We start from the raw sequence: 21,312 nt of genomic DNA on the forward strand, positions 1-21,312 counted from the left end.
CCAATTCCCTTCCTCAGAAAAATGCTTGCCCAAGACAACAAATGTGCTGCATAGATAAAGATATGGAATCCTCTTAGTGAGAAAAGAAAGAGACAAGTCCAAGCCGAAAAGAGAAGTTACTCAGAGCCAACCTTGGAAGAGGAGGCTATTGGGATGCCCAATCAGATCTTCTTGGAAGGAACAAGAGCAATTTGTTAGCGCCTCAGGATTGCTTCTTTATTGTTCCCATTGAAATCATCAAGGGTCTTGTTGACTAAATCCCACCAAGGAGGCGATCCTTACAACGAGAAAGTTCAACCTCAAACATTCCAAGAGTGGAACTTGACGTTTTGAAAAATGGCTATCACAAACGCATTAAGAAAGAAAAAAGAGAAGTTTTGGTCAAGCCGAGAAAGGCATTACAGAGTCATGAAGTGTTGGGACCTGAAGCGTGCGAATTATAGACGTTGCTAAGAGAAGCAACGAGCAGAATGTCAGAGGTGGTACATCTCGAGGAGTACCTCCCAATTTTGGGACGAATTGTATTTTCTTTTTAAAGTTCATTCATACACTGTAACATTTCCAAATGAATAAAAGAATATATTCCTTTTGTATCCCTGTGACTGATGGAGATCTCATAAGCCGAATCACTTAAATCCCTTATGCATCATTAATGTATAAGTATATGTATAGCTATTACGAAATGTGATGTAGGAACTATGGCAAGAAGTCAGGATGGTGTTGGAAATGTATGCCCTAAAGACACGGTTTGTTTAATTTATGGTAATGATGTTTCTTTTATTCAGTTTATGGCACATATATTATTTGCATTTAATTGTTGGAAAGGTGTCCATGCTATTAAGTAAGTGATTCATGTGATGGGTCGTTCTTCACAGTTAGGCATGAATCATGGGTACTTAATAAGCAAGAAAATATAACTCTTGATCTTTTGATAGAACTGGGCATTCTATCATGATAAGATCATTGTGCAATAGATCCTAATGGAGGATGGCTTGCCTTAGCCAGTAAACAGTCCGTTTACTCTAATTGTACAAGCGCATTTGGAATGCGTAGAGTGGACCTGTGATAGAAGCCAATGACAAAGTACTAATTATCATGGAGCTAGTCTATCACTGCTACTACGTGGACGAGTACTCTAATACTTGAGTATTAGTTGGTGGTCTAGTGAACCTAGAGCTATATTCTTAGATTCATTGTAGGTGAGGTCTATCAAAGATCAATATCCTTTTGAGTTGGGAGTATGGTTTCTAATTAGCTAAGACAGACTAATACAAGATAGTTTCTGTGATTCACCCCCTTGTGATTGTCCAAGAATAATCGAATAATCCAAGGCCCTAGGAACGTGACTTAAAAGTGTGTGCTTCTGGGTAGCTCCCACTGATAAGTAAGTACATTCGAGTAGTCACAGATTATTGGACTAGTGATCTAAGGATGGTAGAAGTCATTTAGAAAGGTGTTAGTACATTATTCCTTTCTAAATGATGGGTGTTACGCAGAGGGGTATTTTCGTCATTACACTAGTAGGTCAAAGACATAGCATATGCAAAATTATTCGTGGGGTCAGTGTTACCATATGGTGATAGTTGGAACACTTAGAATGATAAAATATAGCTACTAGGTAGCAGGGATATTTTGGTCATTTTAGTAGCCGTGAATAATTTGTCTTTTGGTCCCCGGGGTAGCTCGATATAACTCATGTATTTTTTAATACATTTGGCTTGTTGGATGAATTACATTGAGAGAGAATTATTTTATTCAGAATGGTCCATTGGGCTAGAATAAAATAATAGTTCATTAGGGTTTTTAATTAATTAATTGGGCTAACCCAATTAGAAAATTAATTAAAAGATCTTGGCCCATTAGGGTTTGGCCCACTAGGGTTTTAACCCTAGGGTTCTCCCTATATATATCTCTCTTTAGTTATTTTTTCATCTAAGTCGTTTTTCATTCTTCTTCACCGAAGAGAGGCCACGAGTTCGAGTCATACTCCGGAAGATCGAAAGGGTGCGTTTGAGTTCTGATGCGACGGAGCCGAAGGCTAGCAGGACAGCCGTCGTCTCCACAACGCGAAGAAGCTCCCATCGCTCCATTCCGTCCGGTAATCCGCCGCAAAAGTAAGTCTCTTAGATTCTTATCAATACGAGGAACATTTTTTATTTTAAAACGCTTCCGTTGCATGCTTTGTTTCCTCGTTCATGATCCTTCAGATGGGTAGTGATACTCCCAAACTCAACGGAGGCAAATCGGTTAAGGTAAGGAAGAGTTCAAGTCTTGAAAGGTTTGGCCTGACAAATGGTAATATGGTGCTAAGACCGCGTACCCTCTTAGAGTCCCGGGTATGTTCCGATGCCATGCCAGCAAGTTAACTTGGATTCCTTGCCTAAGTCCGGTGCTAAGCGCATGAGCTAACCTTGACTCCTTAGCGGATCTAGTGCTAAGCCTCCTGGAAAACTTGGAACAACTAGTGGTAATTCGATGGGTAATGATAGGTCTAACATAGATCCCTTGCGTAAAAAAAGCCCAAAAAAGTCCCAATAGGGCTGTAAGAAACCTTCCCAAATAGGCCTACTCAGTTATGATCAGGCACAATGACCCTATCCTTCTTATTCTCTCGGACGCGTTTTGACGCCATGCTCGCAAGCTAACCTAGATCTCTTGTGTGAGTTCGGTGCTAAGCATGCATGCCAACCTTAACTCCTTGGTTGATCCAGTGTTAAGCTTCCCCACAAACTCAGAATATTCGATAGAAGTTCAATAGAGGACCTTGGACCTAACCCAAATCCTTTGTGATGGATATGTTTGGGAAGGAAAATCAAGCAATAAAGATATGAGTATTCTCTTGTTGCGGACGTAGGCAACGCATGCCGAATCGCCAAAACAAAATATCGAAGTGGCTATCCCATCCAGTGCATATGCATGCCTTTAATATTCCCAACAAGGAATTCTTCAAAGTAAATGAGGTACGCCTAACCCCATAAATTATTTCATGGATAATACTCTTTGTGTTTGCTGTAAGATGTAGTACAGGTGTCACAACTTGAGCACAACCCAAAAAAATGACAGAGCTACCTGGTATAGCGACAATAGGCTAGCAAAGGTAAAGGTAAGTCTACATCCTAAGAGGTCCAGTTCGGTGAATTGAAATCTGGTGCTAAGACCCTAGACTCACCTGAATTCCTAGATGTGTTTTGACGCCATGTTAGCAGGCTAACTCGAATCCCTTGCGTGAGTCCGGTGCTAAGCTTACGAGCTAACCCTGACTCCTTGGTAGATCCGAAAGCCTCCCGAAAAACTTGGAACGATCGGTGGTAATTCAAAGAAAGGTCCTAGGTCAAACCTAGATTCCTTGTGTCGAACAAACTCGAAGGACTGACGTGGAAGAAATGGGCACGATGTTACCTTCTTGGACGAGCTCGCCTAGTGGTGATCTGACACAATGGCCTCGAGCCTTCCTAAATTCCCGGACGTGTTCTGATGTCATGCCCGCAGGCTAACCCGGATCCCTTGCGTGAATCTGGTGCTAAGCTTACGAGCCAACCTTGACTCCTCAGTAGATCCGATGTAAAGCCTCCTGGCAAACTTGGAACATCTGATGGAAATTCAACAATAAGTCTTGAGCCGAACATAGATCCCTTGTGGCAGACAAGTTTGAGAAAAGAATGAAGAAATATCAAGCACATATAAGGATTTAATGTCTATCCTAAAATTCGGGATGTGTTCCAATGCCATGCCTGCAAGCTAACCCGGATCCCTTACGTGAGTCTGGTGCTAAGCTTACGAGCTAACCTTGACTCCATGGTAGATCTGACACAAAGCCTCCCAGCAAACTTGGAACGACTAGTGGGAATTCAGCGACAGACTCCAGGTCAAACCTAAATCCCTTGTGGTAGGCAAACCTGGGAAAAGACGCAATGAAGAGACTTGACGAAGATATAGAGTAAAGATCATAGGGAGACAATTAATCCAAATGACAAGTAACACACTTAACGTGCCCAAGTGACTACAACAAACGTCAAAGAAGGAGCACAGTGACGACCCAATGTTGCTACACAAGTCACGCATGGACATCACGCTCAAACTAAAGACATAGGCCTCGATCCATATTTCTTATGGTGAGTAGATCCCAAGCTCAGGCTGTGATTGTAAACGGGAGAAGCTAGAGAGCATACCTCGATCCTCGTCAAGAACGCGACTGTCAATGCTCGGCAACCTACCCTTCTGAGACCGTGATAGGGTTTAATTGTATGCATATTTTTATCTACATTTCATCTTAACCTTGTACTATTTTTCCTACAAAAAATATGTGTTCATATAGATTTTACATCATTTTAATTTCTTTTTGTAGGAACCTAACAAAGGATGATATATCAAAGATTTGGGCATAAAAAGAAAAAAAAAAGATATTATAAAATTAATTTCAAAATCAATATTTTAAATTAATATTATAATAAAAATAAAAAAATAAGTATTATAAATAATTAATATTATAATATAATTAATGTAATATGATTAATAGTATATTAAATATTATATTTTATTATATCATATATTATATATTATATTATATATACATATTATATATTATATTATTTATATATATTATACAATGGCGTGAAGATGGAGATTTGGGGGTAGGGCTCCATACACACACACACACACACATATATATATATATATTATAATATATAAAAGAGAAAGGGGAGAATTGGAGGTGGCTGCGCGGCGGAAATTGGAAGCATGGATGCTATGGCACAGCAGGAGACTTGAGGAGAATTGATTTGGCAGAGGGAACATTGGACGCAGCAGGAGTGGCGCACTGGAAGCCAAGCCTCACGCATAGTGAAGGCCGCACCAGCAATGGCAGCAGCGCATGGACCTTTTTCTTTGTCATTTTTCATTCAATTTTATTTTTATTTCATTAATTTCATTATGAACTAATTTTATTTAACTAGGGTTTGCGATGAAGGTTGTTATGAATTCTTGATTTTTTTTTGATTCGATTTTTTATCGTGATTTCAATTATTTATTATTTGTTCTTAACGTGATTTAACCATCATTTAATTGATTTTGTATTATGATTTGAGACCGAGAGGTGATTTTCATAACATGTTGAAGTAATAAATTTCATAAGATAGATAGTTGATAAGGGATTTGATACTTGAATCTTACGAGGGATAATGAATTGGAACTTAACAATGAATTTTGCTTTGTTATAACTATTGGGAAATAGGTTGATTGTTAACAAATTAAGATTTAATTAGGTTAGTAAATCTTGGGAAGGAAGTTAACCAATTTAGACATTCACCCCATTGAGTTGATAGAAACCCAATTGATTGAAAATTAAGATGGATTAATAAGTGGATTCGAAACACCCTAGTTGCCTCCATTTTATCCAAGTTAAGTTATTTTTAAAATTTGTGTTTAATTTCAATTCTCATTAGTTTAATTTATTCAAATTCATCTCTTTTATAGTCTAAATATTATTAAAGTTAATCCAATTTTGGTATTTAATCCAATTCTCGTGGGATTGACACTCTACTCATTCACTATATTACTTGTGCGATTCGTACGCTTGCGAATTAGCCTTACAAGTTTTTGGCGCTGTTGCCGGAGATTGGTATTAATATCAATACTAATTAACTTAAACATTAGTTTAGACATTAATTGTCTTTAGTTGTTTGTTTTCATTTTTGTGTTCTCTTTTATTGCATTTTTGAGTGTTCAAAAATAATAATAATAATAATATAAAAAAATAAAGAAATAAAAAAATCAAGTTTTAACCGTTGAGATATTCTATTTCTTCTTTGTAGGTCACATTGGAATCTCAACAAAACATAGGAGATGAAATTGTGGAGCAAAGGAATAGACAAGCTAGAGCTTTAAGGGGTTATGCTATGCCCTCTATTCAAGGAACACCATCTAGCATCACCAGACCAGCCATAGGGGCAAATAATTTTGAGATTAAGCCAGCTATTATTAAATGATTCAAATCTCTGTTCAATTTAGCTGGTTACCGAGCGATGACCCCAATGCTCACATGGCTAATTTTTTAGAGATTTGTGATACTTTTAAGCAAAATGGTGTCTCTAATGACGCGATTAGACATAGGCTATTCACTTTTTCATTAAGAGATAAAGCTAAGTATTGGTTGAACTCTTTGCCTGCAGGGTCCATTACAACATGGGATGATTTGGCACAAAAATTTCTTAATAAATTCTTTCCACCTACGAAAACTGCAAAGATGAGGAATGATATAACCAATTTCATGCAAGCAGACATGGAGAATTTATATGAAGCATGGGAGCGGTTTAAAGAGTTGTTAAAAAGATGTCCTCATCATGGGCTTCCAAAGTGGTTAGTTGTTCAAACATTTTATAATGGTTTAAATCATAACACCAGGATTACTATTGATGCAGCTGCAGGAAGAGCTTTAATGGGAAAAGAGACTGATGAAGCTTATAACCTTTTTGAAGAGATGGTTAACAACAGTTCTCAATGGTCTTCTGAAAGATCTATGCCAAGAAAAAGAGCTAGAGTACATGAGATTGATGAGATGACAGCATTGAATCAAAGGTAGATAATCTTTTTAAGAAAATCGACCAGTTAAATATTAGCTCTATTCAATCTTGTGTGCAGGTATGTGAGATTTGCGCAGGTCCTCATGTTACCCATGAGCGTCAAGCCAGGATATCTTTTATACCTCAACCATCTGAGCAAGTCAACTATGTGGCTAATCAAAGAGGAAGGCAATTCAATCCCAATGCAAACACTTATAATCCAGGATGGAGGAATCACCCCAACTTTTCATGGTCCAATAATCAGAATGTGTTGAAGCCTTCGATAGGATTCCAACAACAGGAAAAGAAGCCTTCATTGGAAGATTTAGTGGCTACCATGGCTAAGACAACTTCAGATTATATGGCTAGGACAGACACTATGTTTCAAAATCAACAAGCTGCCATCAGAAATCTAGAAATGCAAATTGGCCAAATAGCCAATATGGTGAACAATAGAGCTCAAGGAAAGCTACCAAGCACAACAAAAAATAATCCAAAAGAGCATTGCAAAGCAATAAAGTTGAGGAGTGGAAAGCAAGTGGGGAAAGATGAAGAAGAAAAAGTTAAACCAAAAGAAGCTGGACATAATTTTCTAGTAATAGTCAATTGGGCTATCAGTGATCACGATCGAAATGCGACTGAATCAGAAAAGTTAAAATTTGAAGATCAGCGGTTGACTGAAACTACAAAGTGGATACTGAAGTGGAAAACAGTGAAGGAATAAAAGAAGCAAAAAGAAGAGGAAGATGCAAGGCAGGTTGAAAATATGAAGAAATATATTCCCTTTCCTCAGATATTGCAAAAGCAAAATGAAGATAAGAATTTTCTCAAATTTCTTGATGTGTTTAAAAAATTGCATATTAACATTCCTTTTGCAGATGCATTGGCTCAAATGCCAAGTTATGAAAAGTTCTTGAAGGAAATTCTATCAAAGAAAAGGTGACTAGATGAGAATGAAACAGTGATGCTTACTGAGGAGTGCAGCGCCATTATCCAAAACAAGATGCCTCAGAAATTGAAAGATCCAGGGAGTTTTACTATACCATGCATTATTGGAAATTGTGAATTTAATAAAGCTCTTTGTGATCTAGGTGCTAGCATAAATTTGATGCCATATTCTTTGTTTAAAAAGCTAGGCCTTGGTGAAATTAAGCATACTTTTGTTTCCTTGCAACTTGCTGATAGGTCCATTAAGCATCCCATAGGAATGATAGAAGATGTCCTTGTTAAAGTTGCTAAATTTATTTTTCCTGTGGATTTTATTGTGCTTGAAATGGAAGAGGATAGGGAAATACCATTGATTTTAGGAAGTTTACCTGTGGATTTTATTGTGCTTGAAATGGAAGAGGATAGGGAAATACCATTGATTTTAGGAAGTCCATTCCTTGCAACAGGTAGAGCTTTAATTGATCTTGAACAAGGTAAGTTAACTTTGAGAATAGGGTCTGAAGAGGTGAATTTTAATGTGTTTTAGGCTTCTAAAGGATTGAATGATGATGACTCTTGTTTAAGAATTGATGTTCTTGATTATTGTGTGGATGAATATGTTGATAATTTGCATGAGCCATTAGATGAAAAACTACTGACTATTGAAAGTGGTGACATGCAGGAACTGAAACATGCACAAAACACTATTATAAAGCTTAATCGAACTGATCGATTCAGTGAAGATGAAAAGAAGGCTTTTGAGCAGCAAATGAAAGAATCTTGACCTTCTATTAAGGTACCTTCTAAGCTTGAATTAAAACCGTTACCATCACATTTGAGGTATGTATTCCTAGGTAAGTCTTCTACTCTTCCTGTTATTATTTCTGCACATTTGACAAAAGAAGAGGAAGAACTTTTGAATGTATTAAGAAGGCATATTAGAGCTTTAGGGTGGTCCATTGCGGATATCAAAAGTATTAGTCCTTCATTTTGCATGCATAAGATCTTAATGGGAGATAATTTTAAGCCATCTATTGAACATCAAAGAAGATTAAATCCAAACATGCAAGAAGTTGTTAGGGCTAAAATTATTAAATGGCTTGATGTTGGAATTATCTATCCTATTTTTGATAGTAGTTGGGTGAGTCCAATTCAAGTAGTACCAAAGAAGGGAAGTATGACTATGGTTAAAAATAAAAACAATGAATTGATTCCAACTAGGACAGTCACATGATGGCGTGTTTGCATTGATTATAGAAAATTAAATAACGCCACTAGAAAATATCACTTTCCTCTGCCTTTTATTGATCAAAAACTTGAAAGACTTGCTGGAAATAAATTTTATTGCTTCTCAGATGGATATTCTAGTTATACACAAATTCCTATTGCACCTGAAGACTAAGAAAAGACTACTTTTACATGTCCATATGGCACTTTTGCTTTTAGGAGAATGCTGTTTGGTTTGTGTAATGCACCTACTACTTTTCAGCGGTGTATGATGGCAATTTTTCATGATATGATTGGAAATTTTATTGAAGTCTTTATGGATGATTTTTCAGTCTTTGGTGCTTCTTTTGATAATTGTTTAGCTAACCTCTCTCGAGTTTTGCAGCGATGTGAAGACACTAATTTAGTGTTAAATTGGGAAAAGTGTCATTTTATGGTGTAAGAAGGAATTGTGTTGGGTCATAAGGTTTTCGAAAGAGAAATTGAGGTGGATAGAGCAAAAGTTGAAGCAATGAAAAAATTACCACCTCTGACCACAGTTAAAGGAGTGATAAGTTTCTTGGGGCATGCAGGGTTCTACAGAAGATTTATAAGAGATTTCTCTAAAATCACTAAGCCTCTTTGTAATTTGTTGATTAAAGATATACCATTTGAATTTACTAATGAGTTCTTATTTGATTTTAACAAGATAAAGGAAGAATTAACTTCAGCACCTATCATGACTTCACTTGATTGGACTCTTCCTTTTGAATTGATGTGCTAGTGACTATGCAGTTGGAGCCGTATTGGGGCAAAGGAAAGACAAGAAATTGCATGTCATATATTATGCTAGTAGGACCTTAAATGATGAGCAATTGAATTATGCCACCACTAAAAAGGAGTTGTTAGCTATTGTTTTCGCTTTTGATAAATTTAGATCATATCTTATAGGAGCTAAAACAATAGTATACACTGGTCATTCTGTAATTAAATATTTGTTAGCAAAGAAAGATGCTAAACCAAGGTTGATTAGATGGATTTTATTATTGCATGAATTTGACTTGGAAATTAAAGATAAAAAAGAGCTAAAAATTTGGTAGCTGATCATTTATCAAGACTTGAAAGGAAGAACGCTAATGAAGAGGAAAGTCTATGTAATACCCGGTATTACATGGTATTGAAAATAAATAAGTTTTGACTATTTTGGCAGGGCCTCGGGTGGTCCGGGAAGGCCAAAGGTCAAATTCGAGTAATTTATTAATGAAATTTACCGAATTGGCGGCTGGGAGTGCCTCGGGACTTAGATGTCCAAGGAAGAGGGCAAGAGATTGATGAGCGTCACGAGATGAGATTAATGATGCTGGAAGCGATCCAACTGGGAATAATTTTTGGAATAAATTTAGTATAAGCCCGAGTGGGTGCTAATACCGAATGGTCGTAGGGGACCTCCTAGAAGCTGAGGAGACCCTAGGGGTGGTTCGATTTTCTAATTAAGGCAACCCTTAAGTGTTTTCGGGTCGAATAAAGTTCCCGTGCAGGCGCAGGGTCAAGGTCGGTATTCCTGAGTATCGGTCGGTTATTAATTTCGTATAAACTGAGATTTTGAGTGGCTTAATTATAATTAATTTAAGCATTGGAAGGGCCCAAGTGTAATTATAAGAATCTTCAAGAGCAATTATTAATTGTTGAAGTGAAATAGTGAGAATTAAGGGGTTAATATGTAAATATATATATAAGTATTTGTGTGTAATCGCCCGCGTGAGAGGAAGCTTCAAGGAAGCTTCCTACGTCTTATCTCTGCCATTTGAAATGGCCAAATGGAGCAGAGTCGAGGGAGGGATTGAGACGCGGAGGAGTTGCGGGAGAGAGAGAGATCGCGAGAGTGAGCCGCGAGAGAGAGAGAGAGAGCTTGAGGCTTCGGCAGCCATGGCCGATGCAGCTGAAGCAGCCGCGGCCTGAAACGAGCAGAGAGCAGAGAGTGGGAAAGTGAGATTGAGAGAGCTTGCCTGAGAGAGCTCGTGCAAGAGAGAAATGGAGTGAAGGAGAGGCGAGGCCGATTGCTGTGGCGGAGACAGCAGCGACCAGCGGCAGCCATGGAGGGTTGCAGTGGCTGAAGAGGCGGTTCAGTGAGCGTCAATGGTGGCTGCGGTGGAGGCCGCCCTACGCGATTGAGCTGGGGCGGTTGCTGGCTTCGTGAGTAGCGGCTGGTGGAGCAAACGGTAGTGCCGGGCGGCTCGGGCAAGCATTGTGCGTGAGCGGGGGGTGGTGAAGAAGACGATGAACAGGGCCAGCGCGCGCAGGAAGGAAGAAAGGGAAGAAAGAAAAGAAAAAAAAAAGGAAAATATGGAAAATTCTGGAAAATAGGAGAAAATTCCAGAAAAATTCCAGAAAAGTTCTGAAAATTATTTCGAGGCTCGTGGAGCATACTGGAAGCTCGAGAATGGGATTTTGGGCTTGAAATAACAGTTAATGAGGCAATGCCGGTATGGGCGATTGGCCGATTTTCGTTTCCAAATTGATTGAGGTAAATGAGTTATTTTCTTTGAATTAATTTATTCAGAGAGTAATAATTATTCGCTGGATTAAACCCTGTGTTGGGGTTATTTGAAATTTTGTTGATGGATGATTTTGGTGATATGTGGCGTAGATAAGGGCATTAATTGAATGCTGGATGTTAATGAAGTCGGGATTTTGTGTGTGGTGGTGTCTAGGTTCGGCCGGGTAGACGGTGATCCTAGAAGAGCTCAGAGTTCGGGCTGGAGTTCGTGCCGAAGCAGAGATGAGGCTTCGAGCCAGGTAAGGGTGGCCCCATGTGGAGGTGGCCTTGCAAGTTGGTAAATATGTTTGATAATGTTTTTATGTTGCATTGGCATGTAGTGGTTATATCTTGTGTGATGCAAGCTCTAGTGGACCTGTGGCCATAAGGAGGACTAGTGTGGTGGGGGCTGATAGGTTGATGCCTCAAACCTTAGTGGGTTGTGAGGATGAGTGGACCTAGCCTCATTTGCATGCATTTGGCATACATAAACATGATTATATACATAAACATGATTATATTCATATTTACATGCATTGCACCCTTACTGAGTCTTTATGACTCATGAGGTTTTACCTCATGTGTAGATGTTGCAAGTCCAAATGCAAGCAGGGATGGTGCCGGGAGACTATAGTGGCGACTAGCATCGTTGCCCAAGATGTGTGGATGTGTACTCTCCTGTATTTCATTCTTGTATTTATGTGATTGAATGTAAACGATATTGAGCACTAGATGTGTTTAATTGTTGTAATCATTATAGTGTGATAAATGATTGTGAGATTATTCGCTGTCTATGGCTTAGTTGGAGAGGACGAGTTTCAGACCGAGTAATGATAAGTGAGGTATGTTCTCATTAATCCCCAATGCTCAGCAAAGTGTTTGTTATGCTAGCTTTGTGCCTGGGTCACCTCTGGCTTGCTATGGGGCGAGCTGAAGAGAGGTGAAGCTCACTCGGGTTTCGGGTCCCGGTCCGCTGAGTTTTCTTGTTTTAGTTGGGACCGATTCCTGAGTGGAGCGAAGGGAAGGACGAAGCCTAGTTCCCACCTAGGGCATTTCCTGTTGAAATATAGTCCAACCCTTCAGTTGTGGTTTGATAGGTGAGTAATCCAGTTGATTATTTACCGGTGGCGCTCGTAAGTGGGAGCAGGTCGTTACAGTTGGTATCAAAGCATGGCTAGATATATAAGTGAGGGAGGCTAGCGTGCTTAAGTGTTAAGTGTGGTCGGTTAAGTGATTAATATGAGTAAGTGCCAGAGTTTTGGAATAGAGGATGTCTGGCATGATTGAATGTAAGTCAGAATGTCCTAACTGCTGAGTTAGGGTCAAGAACAATTGATTTGAAATTTTGAGATTTCAATGTAAGGTTGGTCCGATAACCTTGAAAGTTGGACATATGGACTGAGGACCCTAAGGGATTGGGTCAAGTCATTGAGGCCTGCAATGGCATGTTTGGATATTCCTGTTCTAGGGATGAGAAAATACCCTGGATTGAGATGATATACCTGTGAGAGGTATACGGGTTAAGCAATGAGGAACCGAAAACTCGAGTATGGGTGTTGGTGATAAGAAAACGTGAATGTGGCATTTCGGGGATATGAAGTGTTTTAAGGACAGGAGCTCCTTGAGATTAGAGTGTTGAGGCTCGTGTGGGGACATGAAGCTGAAGCATGACTAATCCGAGAGGGGATTAGTAGAGCGTTCTTATGCTAGGATTGCCGAGCATGTTCGAGGGAATAAAGTTGTCCCTTGGAAGTAGTGCAATAAGGCTTGTGTACTTGAGATAAAATGAGCTAAAGTGGGTGTTAGCTCGAGGCTCAAGGAAAAGATTCCACATCAGGAGATGTGATGAGCTACTGGGAGTAAGGTTAATTGCAGTGAGGCTCTATGGGAGTGTGCATGTAATGCATCTGTATGTCATGGCCAGTGAAGGCATGACGTAAGTAGAATCCGAAAGGACTCTGAGGGGAGTCAGGGTGCTAGATATAAGAGATGCGATGTGATCGTATGGTCATGATGATCCCGGAGGGGATGTGCCTAGGGTATGAGTGACCTTAGTTGGCTTCTTGATGAGACGAGGTCTATCCTTGGGAATGATAGGCATGTGGCAAGTGGACCCTAGCGAGTGTTTGCATGAGATGAAAGTCCCAAGTGAATCGAGCTGGAATCCAGGGAAATCCAAATTAGGAATTAAAGAGTTGGTCATGTGTTGATATGCGCGTGAGAGCTATTGGATTAGAAGTCCTAGTTATGTAGGGCCGAGTGACCGATCATGTGATCGATGGATGAGGGGCCAATTAAAACTCTCGTTATGACGCTTGGGGTCAGTTGGGACGCCTAAGGTCGGGAGATGAGAGGTGAATAGACCCTCATTATGATGCCTGGGGTCGTGATGACGCCTAAGGTCTCGAGACCATTGATGGGAGACGAGGAGGTCACCCAATGAAGGGTATGAACGGGTATGTGGGCCTAGGGTGATGAGCTGTGGCAACAGAACATCCATAGGCTATGCGCGCGATGGAAATGCCAACTTCGGATGCCAAGTGAGCAGGGGCATGGTGAGTAATGCAGAGGCCCCGAATTTTAAATTCCAAGTCATGAGAACTCGAGCGAGGAGTGCGGAAAGGCCGGGCCGAGCATAGTGACTAAATGCACTGTGGGTGTGCAAGGAGAGACGAGAGGTCTCGATTTACCTGGAGGGTAATGGTAGGTGCTTTATGGTTATGGGTGCCGGAGCTTGAGGTATGATCTCGTGGGGTAAGATCATGAGGCCTCAAGAGGAAAAGTGGTTTGAGAGTCTCTTAAGCGGTAAGAGATGCAGATTCTTGAGAAGCGAGGCTCATGGTATGAGCTTGAGGTTATCAAGGCAAGGATAACCAAGCAAGATGGCTTTGGTAAGATGGTGGTGGGACCATCATAGCTCGGGAGGGCTTTAAGTAGCCTTGATGCTAAGGGTGTAAGGCTCGGTGTAATGGATCTGATGCTATGGACCATGTGGCAGAGGACTAATGAGTTGGCTCGTGTTGAGGGCAAGTGGCCTATGGGCCTAAGAAATTTAGTGAACTGCAGGTGACGGTCAAAGGCTAAAGATCTGGAGCAGCACCCTAGGAAATTTAGTCTGGTGAGACCGAGAATCTCCTGTAAGGGATAGGACATTTAGAGTAGTACTAAAGAGGAATAGCGGAGCACGTTAAGGATCCGATAGATTGTTATTGAGTAGGACGCCTGGTAAGAATAGTGGCTGCGAGAGTGGCAAGGTAGTCATGTCGAGTTCGATATCAGAGGTGTGACTGAAAGACTGAAAGTCACATTACGGGGTGCAAAACAGATCAGAGTGGGACCTGATGTAACACCCCGGTCCCACTTGTGGGTGTTACCGACGATAATCTCCTGGATTCCTCACCCCAAAGCCCGAATTTGAAGGGTAGACTATGTTTCATGACGAAACGCCCTAGGTGGGATCTAGGCTTCGCCTGGCCCTTCGCTTACCCAGGATCCATAAACACCCTAGGTGTGACACCCGTAACTTACTTACATGCTTAATGATAATAATATTCATATAAAAATATTCGGAGCTTAAAACCAAAAATCATACTTCCTTTAAATCAAATAAAATTCCAAGACATGCTTTATGGCATACATATAGGAAAAGATCAGAGTTCAACCCTAAAAACATTGTTTTCAAAAGAAAACTAAACTTAAGTTCTTGAAAATCCTTTTTAAACAAGCCACCACGCTCCACGTTCATGTCCTGGTCTCCTCATTCATGCTCACCTGGGGGAGGGGGAAACATAAGGGGGGTGAGATTTCGCAAATCTCAGTAAGTACAAGAGAACCATCATATGTATTTAAACAAGTCATGACATAACATAACATATCGTATGGAGACACGAGAAGTTCCACCAACTTGCAGGGGTAAGAACCCTCGTGTGTAGTGCTACCGAGCTCCGATCCCGAAATTTGCGTGAACATAACATAACATGAGGGACCACATAACATAGTTCATAGTCATGCTTAAACATCATAAATAGTTCATAATGTACTTACCTTAACTTGGTTTGATGAGATTTGAATGCTGAAGGCTTCACCTTTACAAAAAGCTCGAAGCACTCCCGTCTAGCATGAATTTATCCCAACTTAGAATGAGGAAACTCTTGGCCATGAGCCCTATTTATAGGCTTGGAAACTTAGTCACCAAGTAAGTCACAATCATTTCAAATCTTTTCTAAATCTTTCAAGATATTTCAATCATTTCAAATCTTCTAAAATATTCTCTAATCATTCCATATCTTCTAAGATATTCTGCAATCATTCTTATCAAATCTTATCCAAATAAGATCTTATCAAATCTTATCTAAATCATATCAAATCTTATCCTTAAAGTCATCATGAGGCTTAATCTTTATCTCTAAAGTCATCATGAGCCTTCATTTTATCTCTAATATCATCATGAGGCTTCATCCTTATCTCTAACATCATCATGAGGCTTCATCCTTATCTCTAAAATCATTTATAAGGCTTTTCTTGAATCTCCCAAATGCCCTTAGGAAAAATATTTCAAGAATTACACTTTGGCCCAAACTTTTCAGGTAATTGCACTTAGACCCTTTTCAACTTGGTCCCTAGGCCAATTTTTAATTGCATTTTAGTCCCCGAAGAAAGGACTAATTACGCTAATACCCCTAGTTTTTAGGTAAATTACACTTTTACCTGAACCTTAATATTTACGATTTTGCCACTGGCTCAAAAACTGAACCTTTGTCTCAAGGCTTCTATAATCCCTTGAAAGGACATATTTCCTCACGTATTAGAAGCTAAAATAAAATCCCAAGTATTACATTATATTTTAGTTTAAAAATCTTGGGCGTTACAATCTACCCTCCTAAAAAAATTTTCGTCCTCGAAAATTTACCTTACTTCTCGTCATCAAACAGCTGGGGATATTTGGATCGCATATCGTCCTCGCGCTCCCATGTTTCTTCTTCAACTGAATGATGTTGCCATAACACCTTGACCAACGGTATATCTTTATTGCGAAGCCTTCGTACCTCCCGAGTAACAATGCTTATTGGTGCCTCCTCATATTTCAGGTCTTGCTGTATCTCTAATGGTTGATGCTTTATTACATGGGTTGGGTCGGGGACATACTTTCTGAGCATTGATATGTGGAAAACGTCATGTACTGCTGAGAGTTCTGGTGGTAAGGCTAGCTGATAAGCAACGTTCCCAACCCGCTTTAAGATCTCAAACGGGCCTATAAATCGAGGTCTAAGCTTTCCTTTCTTCCCAAATCGTAAAACTCCTTTTATGGGTGTAACTTTTAAGAATACCTTATCACCAATGGAAAACTCCAAATCCCTTCTTCTTTTATCTACATAGTTTTTCTGTCTATCTTGAGCCTTCTTCATACTATCTTTGATCTTTTCAATGGCTTGTACAGTTTGTTCCACAATCTCTGGACCCAAAATCTTCCGCTCGCCAACTTCATTCCAATGAACAGGTGATCTGCATTTCCTTCCATATAGCGCCTCATAGGGTGCCATGCCAATAGATGCATGGTGACTGTTGTTGTATGCGAATTCAATTAATGGTAGATGTTTCTCCCAATGTCCACCAAATTCTAGGGTACAAATACGAAGCATATCCTCTAAAGTTTGTATTGTCCTTTCAGATTGTCCATCTGTCTGAGGATGAAAAGCTGTACTAAAACTCAATTTGGTTCCCATGGCTCTATGTAAGCTCCTCCAAAAGTTAGATGTGAATCTCGGGTCCCTATCCGATACAATGGAAACTGGAACACCATGTAGTCTTACTATTTCCTTAACATACAGTCGTGCAAGCTGATCCATTGTAAATGTCATCCGAATAGGTAAGAAGTGAGCTAATTTGGTAAGTCGATCCACGATCACCCAAATAGCCTCATGTCCTGTTACTGATTTTGGAAATCCTACAACAAAGTCCATCGTCACATGTTCTCATTTCAACTCTGGAACCTCCAATGGTTGCAGTAACCCTGTTGGTCGTTGGTGCTCAGCTTTCACCTGCTGACATATCAAACACTTCTCGACAAATTTAGCTATGTCTTCTTTCATATTCCTCCACCAAAACACTGCCTTTAGGTCACGATACATCTTTGTACTTCCAGGATGTACAGAATAAGGAGTGGAGTGGGCTTCTTCTAGAATTTCTTGCCTTAGTTCCTCAAAGTTTGGCACACACAGTCTCCCTTGGTAGTAGAGTGTGTCATCACTAGCTATTGTGAAGTCCTTCCGCTTCTCAGTGTTAACCTCAGCTTTGATGTATTCAAAGAATTGGTCTCCCTTCTGATGGCTCTTAATCCGATCACGGAGAGTCGATCGAACAGAGAGTGTTGCCATACGAGCATTAGAATTAGATGGCGTAGCAACAAACTCGAGGCTTAACCTCTCAAACTCCTTCCACAAAGGCTTTTGTGCTGTCAAAGCTGCTACTTGGCTCATTTTCTTTCTACTCAAGGTGTCCGCCACCACGTTTGCTTTGCCGGGGTGGTAGTGGATTTCACAATCATAATCCTTCACTAATTCCAGCCATCTCCTTTGCCTCATATTTAACTCTTTTTGTGTGAAGATGTACTTAAGGCTCTTATGATCGGTATAGATATCGCATTTACCTCCGTATAGATAGTGTCTCTAGATTTTCAAGGCATGCACTACTGCAGCAAGTTCTAGGTCATGTGTAGGATAGTTTTTCTCATAAGGCTTCAACTGCCTTGATGCATATGCAACTACCTTACCTTTTTGCATCAATACGCATCCAATTCCTTGTTTGGACGCATCACTATAAATAACAAAACCTTCTGACCCTTCAGGAATAGTTAATATTGGCGCGTTGCCTCTTCTTTAATTCTTCAAAGCTAGTTTCACATTTCTCTGTCCATTCAAACTTAGTACCTTTGCGAGTCAGCTGCGTCAAAGGCCCTGCCAATTTGGAGAACCCTTCAATGAACCTCTTATAGTATCCAGCTAAACCCAAAAAGCTGCGAACCTCATTTACATTGGTTAGTCTTAACCAATTTAATACCGCTTCTACTTTGCTGGGGTCCACTTCTATTCCTTGAGCTGTGACAACATGTCCAAGGAATACCACCCGCTCCAACCAAAACTCGCACTTCTTGAATTTTGCAAATAGCTTCTTTTCCTTCAAGATCCCTAAAACAACCCTCAAATGTTTTTCATGCTCTTCTTTACTTTGAGAATACACCAATATATCATCAATAAAGACGATGACAAATTTATCCAAGTACTCATAAAAAACTCGATTCATTAGGTCCATAAAAACTCCGGGCGCATTAGTCAAGCCAAAGGGCATGACTAAAAACTCATAATGACCATACCGAGTTCTGAAAGCTGTCTTCGAGATGTCACTAGATTTGATCCTCAACTGGTGATATCCTGACCTTAGATCAATCATTGAGAATACTTGTGCACCTTGTAACTGATCAAACAAGTCCTCGATCCTGGGAAGAGGATACTTGTTCTTAATAGTAATCTTATTCAATTCTCGGTAATCGATGCACATCCTCATTGATCCGTCTTTCTTCTTGACGAATAATACCGGTGCTCCCCAGGGGGATACACTTGGTCGAATAAATCCTTTCCCCAATAGTTCCTCTAACTGGGTTTTCAACTCGTGTAGCTCCTTCGGTGCCATCCTGTAAGGAGCTTTAGAAATAGGTGCGGAACCGGGCACCAGATCAATAGTGAACTCTACTTCTCATTCTGGTGGCATTTCAATCAAGTCATCAGGGAAAACCTCTGGAAAGTCCTTTACTACTTTAACGTCATTCACTGTTAATTCTTTTCCTCCATTAACCACCACTGACATTAAGAATCCAATACATCCTTCCGACTGTAATAGTTTCTTGGCTTTTAATGCTGAAATGACACGGGGAAGGTATTTTGTCTCAGCCACTGAAAGGCAAATTTCTATCCCTTCAGGATACTTACAAACTATTTCCTTTTCAAAGCATAGAATGGTCGCATGGTGCTTGGAAAGCCAGTCCATTCCCAAAATCACATCGAATTCTTGCATATCTAAGACATATAAGGTTGTTTCTAAAAACTTTCCCCCGACCTCCACCTTAGCTGTTCTTACTACATGATTCGTGCCTATTATATCTCCTGAGGGTATTGTTACTCCTAAGCGAGTACTTACATGTTTCACATGTGCATTGCATTTACTTGCAAACTTAGGGGATATAAAAGAATGGGTGGAACCAGAATCAAACAAAGTATAAGCAGGTATTCTAGAGATGAGGATGTTACCTGCCAACACGTTGCGGTCCTAATCCTCCTCCTGTCCTGTGAGTGCATACACCCTAGCTTGCCCCTTAAGGGGATTTCCTGGCTTCTGTTGATATGGTTGTTGCTGCTGTTTCTTTACCTAACCCTTGGGACAGAATTTGGCAATATGACCCATTTCACCACAACTGTAACAGGCGCCGGTTCCCATGAGACATAGTCCAGTATGACGTTTCTGACATTTGTCACACACTGGGTTCAGTTGATAATACCCTGATGTTGGACCGCCTCCTTTATTCTTCTTCGAATAATCCTGCTTTCCTTTACCTTTATCCTCCCACTTACGTTTTTCTAGTGGTCCAGACTGTGATAGCTTGCTATTGCTGCTGGAGCTTTCTCTAAAGTTCGCCAGTTGGGCCTTAGCTAGCACCTCATGATACGTGCCTAACTCAAAAGTTACGACTGCTTGCCATAAATCATCTCTCAACCCTTGTTCAAAGCGCCTTGCCCGCTTTTGTTCTGTATCCACTAAGGCTGGGGCAAAACGTGATAGCTCATCAAACTTCCTTTCGTATTCAATCAAGGTCAAGCTACCTTGTTTTAACATGAGGAACTCTGCTTCCTTCTGGTTACAGATGTTAGCGGGGTAATACTTCTTAAGAAAAAGTTCCTTGAACTGATCCCAGGTCCATACATGTCCCTGGGGTCGGGATCTGGCAGTAGAATCCCACCAATGCCTTGCTCCATGTTGTAACATATATGTAGCACAAGTTACCTTCCTAGGGTCTGGACAATCTATGAGATTAAAGATCCGTTCAATTGTTGCTATCCAATCTTCAGCTACCAGAGGGTCCAACCCACCCTCAAAAGTTGGAGGTTGAAGCTTCCAAAACTGCTCAACCAAGGTAGCATTGTTTCTTAGGTTTTTTTGGGGATGTGCAACTGGTGGTGTGGCAAGTGGCGTCATGTTGCGAATGGCATCAATGAACTGCATGAACTGCCCGTTGAGGTTGTTGGTTTCGCTAGCCTCATTTTGCGGCTGCCTGCCCCTACTATTGGCACTTCTTGCACGGGTTTCCATAACCTTATGTGAAAAAGAATAATTAATTCCTGAATGTAGGGTCCTTAAGGATAAAGAGTACTATTGTGGAACTTCGTATTAACTATGATTTGTTAGTCCATCGTTTCATATACCAATATGTATAACACGCAACTAAGGAGCTTCCAGGTAAGGAGGGGGGTCACGTGGACCACTTAAGTCCCAAGCTCGCCTTAGACAGTTTAGGTCTTTGTGACAAAGCCCTTAGCGCGGTCACACATATCAATAAACTCAACAATAGATCCATGTTTAATTACGATTCATTTTGAAAGCTCTTCTTGATGGACTTGATTCCTAATTGCTTTCATTCTAATAAGCCCTTCCTAAACAAGTATTTCCACTATAATCATGAACTCTTGAGTTTGGAGCAATATCACTAGCAAAAAACGCATACTAATTAATGACAAATAAGAATCATATCTCTCACATACTTATTCCAACATGAGCTTCATACGTGTGCATACATATAACAACATACGCTCATAAATATAGCTTGAGAGAATAACTGCATAGTTAAGGGGGATATGACTTGCATGAGCATAATATCCGTAAAGAAAAAGCATAGCAATTCTTATAACTTACCCGGAGATCAGAAGCTTGAACGGGACGTGGTGGATTTTCAGGTTTCCTCAAAAGCATTTCCTTAAAAAATTTTACTAAAAGCACAAAAATTTTCTTTAAAAACAATTTGAGTATACAGGAAAGTAAACT

The 21,312-nt window shown here is 40.1% G+C and overlaps 2 protein-coding genes and 1 non-coding gene across 3 annotated transcripts; 1 reads left to right on the forward strand and 2 right to left on the reverse strand.

Moving 5' to 3' along the window:
- Positions 1 to 6,238: 6,238 nt before the first annotated feature.
- LOC127787747 (small nucleolar RNA R71) lies at positions 6,239 to 6,345 on the reverse strand. The gene has a single exon (XR_008020212.1). It is a non-coding gene; the product is annotated as a small nucleolar RNA R71 (small nucleolar RNA).
- Positions 6,346 to 7,521: 1,176 nt separating this feature from the next.
- On the forward strand, positions 7,522 to 8,268 carry LOC127787558 (uncharacterized). The gene is made up of 2 exons (XM_052315618.1): positions 7,522 to 7,978; positions 8,042 to 8,268. The coding sequence occupies exons 1-2, from the start codon at positions 7,522 to 7,524 to the stop codon at positions 8,266 to 8,268; spliced, it is 684 nt and encodes a 227-aa protein (XP_052171578.1).
- A 10,707-nt stretch (positions 8,269 to 18,975) lies between these two features.
- On the reverse strand, positions 18,976 to 20,583 carry LOC127787559 (uncharacterized). Its single transcript, XM_052315620.1, has 2 exons — positions 19,650 to 20,583; positions 18,976 to 19,172 (listed from the first exon to the last, which is right to left on the reverse strand). The coding sequence occupies exons 1-2, from the start codon at positions 20,581 to 20,583 to the stop codon at positions 18,976 to 18,978; spliced, it is 1,131 nt and encodes a 376-aa protein (XP_052171580.1).
- Positions 20,584 to 21,312: the final 729 nt, after the last annotated feature.

This window comes from Diospyros lotus, chromosome 12 (genome assembly GCF_014633365.1).
Source record: "Diospyros lotus cultivar Yz01 chromosome 12, ASM1463336v1, whole genome shotgun sequence".
NCBI classification, from domain to species: domain Eukaryota; kingdom Viridiplantae; phylum Streptophyta; class Magnoliopsida; order Ericales; family Ebenaceae; genus Diospyros; species Diospyros lotus.